Source organism: Sinocyclocheilus rhinocerous, unplaced genomic scaffold (genome assembly GCF_001515625.1).
Source record: "Sinocyclocheilus rhinocerous isolate Xijiao unplaced genomic scaffold, SAMN03320098_v1.1 scaffold154, whole genome shotgun sequence".
NCBI classification, from domain to species: Eukaryota; Metazoa; Chordata; class Actinopteri; order Cypriniformes; family Cyprinidae; genus Sinocyclocheilus; species Sinocyclocheilus rhinocerous.
Window position 1 is genome coordinate 392,307 of NW_015659335.1, and position 9,558 is coordinate 401,864.

The window sequence follows — 9,558 nt, forward strand, 5'->3', positions numbered from 1 at the left end:
CTTCGGTGTGGGGTCTCGTATGAAGAGAACCGGGAAATTGCGGTCACATTTCATTATTTCACATTAGAGACATTTTGTGCGCAAAAAAGTTTCCCAGCAAGTCTGTAGACTGTGCGATTTCAGCAATCTGATAAGATCATTACACTGTGTCATATTGGTCTAATAATCTTGGGTACGACATAGGCCTATATGTAGACTGTACGATGATGACACCTTATTGAATCCGTAGGCTATGACGCAAGTTAAGATAAAAGTCAAGATAAATCGCACTTTGGCAATTGTGGTTTCCACGTACCAGTATTCCTTCTTTTTGCCTCCATGGTATTTAAACTTCAGCACCATGTTGCGTTGATCAATACGTCATTTCATGTTGAATTTTTATTGGCTAGTCAGTAGACATAAGTCGTAGCAGCAAACACACTGTGAGATGGTCTGTGACAACAGCCATCTTTGAACCTCTCTCACAGTACAAAGTATGAGCCATGACCAAAGAAATCACCACGACTGTTTCCCGTTGGGCATCTTTCATCTGGGACCGCCTAAAATTGTGCAGTGCATACCAGGCATTACAGGGAACGTTCTCAGAACTTTGGCTAATGCTTTGGCAAGATTCTTTCAAAGTTCTGTAACATTAATAGAACGTCTGAAATGCGAGTGGGGAATTTATTCGAGAAGGCCCGTAAAATGTCTCAGAGCAAAGGCAAATATGACCGCAACTTAGCATCCAAAATGAATTCCAGTGGTTCTTATCTGATGGATCATGAACCAAAAATGAGCTGCAGGTCTGTTTTGTTGGTTTGTTGCTGTAAACATAAAAAAGGAGGAGAAAATACTTCCCATATCTTTTGTGGTTGACATCAATATCTATGCGTCCAAACTATCTAGTATCTATGCATACTGTACAGTAGTTTGCAGTGGTGGACGAAGTACACAAATCAAGTACTTGAGTAAAAGTACAGATCCGTATAATAAAAGTTTGGTGTAATTTTATGTCATGTGGAAGCTAGTCAAATTAGGCAGATGCCAACATGGTCAGGTTGTGTGAGGTGATATAATCTTCAAAAAACAATTGAACAACTGTAAGTTACATCTACAAGTTACAGCAGATATGGGGTTGGGTGCTGACCAATTTCATGGTGATATTAACAAAAATGTTTGACTTCAGGGACCTTTCAGCTTACTGTTGGACGATAAACAGTTCTGACCTCCAGATCTTAAGTGAAACCAGTTGAGAACCACTGATGTAGCCCAGCCCCAGATATTTAGGTCTGTGTTTAGGCAGGGTCTTTTTCAAATCCATCAGCAGCATCTGGGAAATGGTAGCTGGTTTATGTTAGTTGTGATAGGATGTTTACATGGCGTGACTGACTACTTAAACCTGCTGCTGGTCCCTTCAAACATCAACAGGCCACTGGAGTCATAGCAAACCAAGTTCACTTTGAAGCATGTGGTTGCTAGGCCATTGCTTACTAGCCCAAGTTAAATAAGCCCAAGTCTCTGATGATAATAACGGAATCTAGATGTATAGGTCTATTTTTTATAGCCATTTATTGTCTGCAGGGTGAACATCAGAAGTCTGATCTGCATCAGAATTGAAAACATCTGCTCAGGGGTTTTGGGGGGGGAAAGTCTAGTATACACTACCATTCAAAAGGTTGAGGTCAGTACGATTTTTAAAATGTGTTTGAAAGAAGTCTATTGTGCTCACCAAGGCTGCATTTAGTTCATCAAAAGTACAGTAAAACCGTAATATTGTGAAATATTATGACAATTTTTAAATAACTGTTTTCTATTTCAAAATGTTATTTAAAACTCCAGTCTTCAGTGTCACATGATCCTTCCGAAATCATTCTAATATGCTTATTGATGCTAAAGAAACATTTCTCATTATAATCAATGTTGAAAACACCTGTGCTGCCTTTAGTGTCACTTTCGATCATTCTAAAGCATCCTTGCGGAATAAAAGTATTAATTTCCTTAAAAAATCCTATTGACCTCAGACTTTTAAATGTTAATTCTTTTAATCTGGCTTAAGAAAATGTAATCAAAATCAGCCATTTGTTGGTTTTAAATGGGCCAGGTCCTGAGAAGATCTGCTTTGAGTGTATATGTGGTTGTGTCTGGCTCTGTTGCTGTTAAACAGGATGTATGTGGCTTTCCTTTTTCAGTAGTAAGAATCCACTTGAGAGAGACTCACATGATAGAAATATAGACAGGGAGAGTGAGATTAAATGTTCTGAAACCACGAGGCACTGATCTCTGCCCCAATCAGTGACTTAAAAGACTCTTCAATAAAAGCTGGCAGTTTTTTTTTTTAAATCTTAAAACCACTTCAGTCTGGACTGCAGAATCTGGATCTCAGGAATGTAGAGATTCTACAATATTAACAAGTAAAGAAAAAAAAAATCTGGTTGCATTGTTACCAAGGAATCGGGTGCTAAAAATGATTTGTAAGTTGAACACATCAGGTGCTATATGTTACATACTTGACATTCGTTTTAAAAGGTTTTGATTTTTAACTCAATGGTGCTTAATATTAATGTACTGTGTGGATGTCTACCATTTCTTTCATTATTTTATATGCCACAATAAAGGTTTCATTTCACTGATGTCATTTTGAATAATTGACTAAATGTTCTTGCAACTTTCCTCTTATAAATGAAAATTATGAATAAAATTATGTTTTTTTCAACCTCAACACATTCCAAACTTTTTTTTTTTCGTCCATAAAACATAATAAGGTTCAAAAAGATTTTGGAAGACTCCGTGGAGGATCTGTATTGATGGCTTTTTTTGTTCTTACCAGTACAAATCAGCATACACTTTAAAAATTCTAACATTCTGCCTAGCATTTTGTGTTTCACCCATAATATGGGTTAAGTACAGACCACATTTTTATTTTCGAGTTAAGTATTCCTTTAAACTTGGTTCAATGCGAAAACCGTTTTTATTGAATGAATAAAGAGAAACGTTTGTGTTCTAACACCCTCTAGTGGTGAGAGGGAAATGCATTTCATTATAATCACAATGCAGATTAAATAATCACAGTGGTCTTTTATTTAGAAAAGATGATTTACAAAAGAGAAAAATCTTGATTTTATTTCTCCCAATAAATACAAATTCATACAAAAATTACTTCCTACGTGAATCATTTGTAAAAGCAACTATACATTTCTCTGAAAAATATTTGACACATACAAGAGTAATCAACATTGAGTACCATTATCCACATTATTACAACCGTTCAACCCCAAACATATGAAAAATACAATTCATTCGCATTCATTTATAAAACACACTTTGAAATATCAGTAACTGCACAGCAATCATCAAACGACGAAAAAACAGTGACTGCAGCTGCGCAACATCCAGTGTGCTAACATTTGACTGATGAATATCTGAAAAACTGCCTTATTTGATGTGTTGGACAGTAAAACAACCATTTGACCTAATGATCATTATTCTACTGTACAGATTATGGCTTCTAATTTCTCTAAAGGAATTACAATAGTTTAACATGTTGGCCATATTTTTCACGTCTCATGTAAACATATTGTAAAAGGAAGAGTTAACCCACAAATGACAGTTCTATCATCATATTTAGAATAAAAGGGGATGTTTCACAAAATGGCACACAAGTATGGTGATGAACATGACAAAACATTCAGAAAAAAGTGTAACCATCTTTCAGAATATCTCTTTCCATGCTGATATGCATGTTTGTCTACTGTCATATACACATTATGTAACTTTATGTAAATAAGAAACATCAGGTAAAGGTATCGTTCAGCCAAACAATGAAAATTTGCTGTAAATCTTCTGACCCTCGGGTCATCCTAGATGTAGATGAGTTTGTTTCAAAATTGGAACAGATTTGGAGAAATGTAGTATTACATCACTTGCTCACTATATGGATCCTCTGCAGTGAATGGGTGCCGTCAGAATGAGAGTCCAAACAACCGATAAAAACAACAGTAATCGACGAGTAATCTTACACCACTCCAGTCCATCAATTAACATCCTGTGAAGTGAAAGCTGCATGTCTGCAAGAAAAAAAGAAAAAAGCACCGATAAACTGGATGCCAACCGCCATTAAAAATAAAGAAGATGAAGAAAGAAAAAACTGGCCAAAATACTACAAGTCCTCTATCTATTGCTTTCTATAGTGAACACTGAACAGTCATCTCGTCTGAATCAGGAGAGAAATATGCACAGATCAAGCACCACTTACAAGCCTAAACAGTTCTAAACATATATGTCAATGGATTTTGATGTGAGAGGACAACAGGGAATGGACTTTTTCACTGGAGGAAACATTATCTGGCCAAAAAATGGACTCATATTTTGGCTCGAAGCAGCGGTTTGAAGTTAAAAATGTCTTAGCGATGGATTTGTTTATTATAAACATGGAGCTTTTAATTTCACCAGATGCTAACTGATGGACTGGAGTCGTGTGGATTACTTGTGGATTATTGTGATGTTTTTATCAGATGTTTGGACTCTCATTCTGACGGCACCCATTCACTGCAGAGGATCCATTGGTGAGCAAGTGATGTAATGCTACATTTCTCCAAATCTGATCCGATGAAGAAACAAACTGTTTGAAGTTTAAAATGTCTTAGCGATGGATTTGTTTATTATAAACATGGAGCTTTTAATTTCACCAGATGTTAACTGATGGACTGGAGTCGTGTGGATTACTTGTGGATTATTGTGATGTTTTTATCAGCTGTTTGGACTCTCATTCTGACGGCACCCATTCACTGCAGAGGATCCATTGGTGAGCAAGTGATGTAATGCTACATTTCTCCAAATCTGATCCGATGAAGAAACAAACTCATCTCCATCTTGGACGGCCTCAGGGTGTGTAAATTTACAGCATATTTTCATGTTTGGGTGAACTATTCCTTTAACCACTGAAAGCTGTACATGATGTACATGATGTTTCAGAGTCAAATAACAAAACTAAGCACAAATGTACTACAGCCAGTTTAGTGCACAGCATTCATATGAAGTAAATATTCATATGAATAAACTTCAAATCAAATGATTGAGTCAATTTAAGTGCTATTTGTTTCGATTGCTTTCATACATTACTATGATTATGAACAGTATGGTGATCTTTTACTAGTGAAATAGGAGTAACACCTAATTTGGTTAACCTTTATCATAATTTGGTAACCAAATGACGTTCTGTTGTGTTTTCTGTTCATACTTTGAAAATCATACAGGTTTAGAATGACATGAGGCTGAGTAAATGATGACAAATTTCATTTTTGGGTGAACTGTCCCTTTAATTATAAACTTCAAGGTTTGACTTCCCTACTTTCTAAAACTTCCCATATTTGGCTTTGGCTATTTAGGTTTGCTCTCTTATAATTTCTTTCCTGTTGCTGCTAACTTTGGTGGCACATGGTCTGGCTCTTGCAAACTTGGTTCCTGAAAGGTTATCCGGTTTCAAAGCACAATTTACAAGACCCACATAAGGGGTGTTGATGGCTAATGCTTAATGTATCCATATCCAAGCACACAGAGCGTGACCGACCCTATGAAAGCTTTGAAACACAAGTCATCAGCAAAATCTTAAACCTTTACAGGATGTGACAGGCCATCAGTGGACTATGAAAAAGTGAAACTGGCATTACAGCTGCAGTATCATTGTCCTTTGCAGTGTAAAAAGCATTAAAATATTAACACTACTGATTTAGATTTTTTGTTTTGTTTTATCATCTTGTATAAACTGTATAAACACCCGTACACAACAAGACCATTTTATTGCAAATTGTTGTAAAATAACATGTTTTACAATTTACAACATTTCACAATATATATTTTAGTTTGTTTTTACTTGTTTTAAGCATAAAGCTAACAAATTTTAAATATTTTTTTCCCAGTGTAGATGAAAATTCATAAAATCCTGTTAACAAAACCCATTAAAAAAAATATATATATATATATATATACAGTAAGATAGCGTTACCATTACGTGATGCATTTTTTATTTAAACAGTAATCTATCCACACAGACCAGATCTTTCAGCTGCACCAGCAAATATCAGATTTTATATCAAAACATCAATGAAAATAATCCATTTAGTCCCGATATGACTGTCATACTCTGTGCAGATCTCCTTTATGAATACATAACCATTACTGGACATGGGGGTTTAAGCCAATTAAGTGCTCATCATTCACACGGAGTAAACATTTATATAAATAAACGTCATATCAAATCATCAAGTCCCATTTAAATGCTATTTATTGCAATTATTTGTATACATTACTATTATGTTTGGAGATCTTTTCATAGTAATGAAATATGAGTAAACCTTGGAGTTAACCTTGGTGTCACCTGACGGGGTGTATGGAGAATATTCTCATTAATTGTAATTGTTTTTAAACCATAAAAACATAATTTTATAGCCATGAAGTGGCTAAATCACTTGGTATCATTCTTGTTAGAGAGTCTAAAGCAATAATTCTGATTAAATAGTAAGATATGTTGGTGTTCTTAGTGGTTGTTATTATGATGTGCCTGTGATGTGTTGTGACGTCGTAAGAATTGTGGAACTTGGAAATTCAATCATGAACCACAAAAGGCTATGAAACTCCTTATTATTCAGTTTCACTTCTCGCTTAAACTTAAAGGTGCACTAAGCGATTTTTGAAAAACGCTTTTGACCACTGTGTAGGACTGAGTCCCAAAACAAACTCGCAGCCAATCAGCAGTAAGGGGCGTGTCTAGTAATGACAGGGAGAACAGAGCGCTCAGTGAGTGCACAGGACGGATATTAGCAGATCAACTATAGATAGCGAGAGATGGCGGGGGGGGGCATTTCGGAGGAACAAAACATTAAAATGAAGGGTTATGATCAGGCAAGATGTAGGACCGCGTAAATATTGGAGCAGCTTTCCAGCAGTGGAGAAACTCAAGGAGCGGAAGGGAATCAGACGCCAAGGTTACTTTGTTTCTTCTTAATAGTTGAGTTATGTTGATTTTGCGTTTTCACACAACTTTTCTGTGTTGGCTTTTTGCTTGAATATGCTGCGGTCGGCAGGCATAGCAGATTCCGCCATCGTCGGTGCCAGTGTTGTGTACGTATGTGTGGGGCAGAGTTATCAAAATAGGGGCGTGGTCCTGTTGGGGTATGGGCGTGTTTGTTTTGGTGCTTTCAAATATCAACGTTGTTTGGCAAAAATCTCTTAGTGCACCTTTAAGCTGCCCATTTGAAACAGACCCGTTTCTCTTAATGTTTCTCTTTTGCGTATGGGTTCTCCAGCAAGTAGCGATATTTTTCATAGTTGTCCAGCAGGTATTTGGGAGCAAACATATGCTCTTTGGGGTCTGAAGGTGGATAGTCTGGTATAGACCCATCAAACCAACCCCCTGTCTGTATTAACTCTTTAATATAACTTATCTTCCGTTTCTCGCTGTAATCACCCCAACGTGGGAAGTCTCCATTTTGGGCTGATATGAGTTTGTAATAAATTCCTTCTGGTTTAAAACACCAAGAACAGTGCCATCCAGCATAGTGAATGGGGCTTCCGATGGCCCATGGTACCAGAATGCGTCCCGTGGAGTTCTCGTATTCCCGGAATCCCGACATGGAATAATACGACCGCCGTCGAAGAAGAATCCCATCACCATTGTAAACCTTAAAGAGCATAGCTGCCGTGCAAGCAGATAAAACGTTTAGCGTTCCAAACTGCCTCCAGTAGAATCCGTATAGGGATTTGCGCATGTGGATCCCGACCGGTTCCGTCCAGCCATCGTAGAGTTTGAGGAAAAGGATTCCATCTCGAGCAGGAATTTCATCTGCATCATCGATGATGAAAACATCATCTTCTTTGAGGCCCTCAAGCCTCGACATTCCGTTTTTGGTCAAATAAGTGCGTAGGTAATCATCCACGATCCAGCCATCCGAATGGCCACCATCGGGAAAACGGTCCAGGAAGACGTACAGGATTTTGTGCTTTATGTAGTCAAACATTCCATTTAGGATCTGTTTGCGGAAGACAAGAGGTCTTGAGTCACCGTACGCGGTGAAATTGGATTCACAGACCAAAAACACATCCACAACATCCCCAAGTTCATGGAATCGAGCGTGTAGTAGGTCAAACTCGTGGTTGATGTTGATGGCATTGATGACTCGACGTGGAACTTTTCTGGGTGTTACTTTTGACTTGGATGGGAGATTGGAATGATACACAATGGTAGGGATGCCACAGTGAGGGCCGTGCCAACCCTGCTGGCAGGGACACTGAACCACCACCTTGTCTGCATTGCTTCCTTTGTCTTTGGGGTTGATTTCTCTGTGATGTTGCAGTAACCTGCGGTGAGATGCGAAGGTGGCCACATCCGTCCCCTCTCTGAAGCACACTGCTCCGGATTTGGTGTGGATGAAAAAGGGTGTGGGATCATCATGGAGTACAAAGGTACGCTCATGAAGTTTCCTATCTGAAGGGTCTGGCAGGATCACATTTGAGTCAACATTGCCCTGTTTGGAAGTAAAGAGTATAATAAAAAAAAAAAAAATATATATATATATAAAGGGGTGAAAAAAACATTTTTTTTAAGTCTGGCAGGATCACATTTGAGTCAACATTGCCCTGTTTGGAAGTAAAGAGTATAATAAAAAAAATATATATATATATATATAAAGGGGTGTAACGGTACACGTATTCATATGGAGAATTTTCGGTACGGGTTTTTCGGTTCGGTACGCATGTGTAGCTACCGAACAAATACAGCGTTGGTTTAACCACTGCATGAGTGGAACTTCATTTGGAAACTTCCAGCTATATTGTTGCTTTTGATAAGAAACAAAGTATCATATCTCAAATATAGAGCTCCGTTTTGAGCTCTTTGATGTGGCGCAACAGATCGCTGTATAAACGCCTCAGTTTAAACAGCAGCGCGATCATTCCTTCCTCTTTTACTACTAGTTTTAACGTGAAATAAACATGAATGAACATGTCTCACGCCTCATGTAATCACTCGATCAGTGTTTCAACCGCGGAAAGACGGCAATAAAACAGCTTGTAAACAAAATGTCACGTAGCATTTAATTTACTTCAGGCAAGTGTCCACAGCTCGTTAGTGCGCCAGAGAAATTAAGTGCAGAAGAGCATTTGGCGAAATATTAGACATTATAATCATTATATTTTACTTTACCTGTTAGTGATGTCTTAATTATTTAATGTATGTTTAAATAAATCTGTTATGAAAAAGTTCTGAGAGCCACTGTGTAAATGATTTCAACAACAAATAAAATATTTATAATTTAGAAGTTAATTTAAAAACTGCACTATGTGCAATTTACATGTTTTGCATAATTTTTTTTCAGATGAGTGTTGATTATTATGTTTAAAAATAAATAGTAATTCAATTTAAGTTTGGGCTCTGTTGTTAATTGTAACCTTTTAGTAATGTAAAAGGGCTCCCTATAGTTTAGAGAATAAGCTAGGGTAGATTTTTAATTTTATAATTTTATTATAATTTTAATTATAAATGAATTTATTTAAAGAAAGAGCCATTTGTTCAGTAAACCACTGTTT

General features: G+C 37.1%; 1 protein-coding gene across 1 annotated transcript in view; it reads right to left on the minus strand.

The window, feature by feature from the left end:
* Positions 1–7,162: 7,162 nt before the first annotated feature.
* Positions 7,163–9,558, minus strand: part of LOC107723596 (beta-1,4-mannosyl-glycoprotein 4-beta-N-acetylglucosaminyltransferase-like) — a 13,391-nt gene continuing 10,995 nt past the window's right edge. Inside the window, exon 3 of the mRNA XM_016532296.1 lies at positions 7,163–8,498. Within this exon, the coding sequence (XP_016387782.1) occupies positions 7,248–8,498 (1,251 nt within the window). The 3' untranslated portion in view covers positions 7,163–7,247. The remainder of the gene's footprint in view (positions 8,499–9,558) is intronic.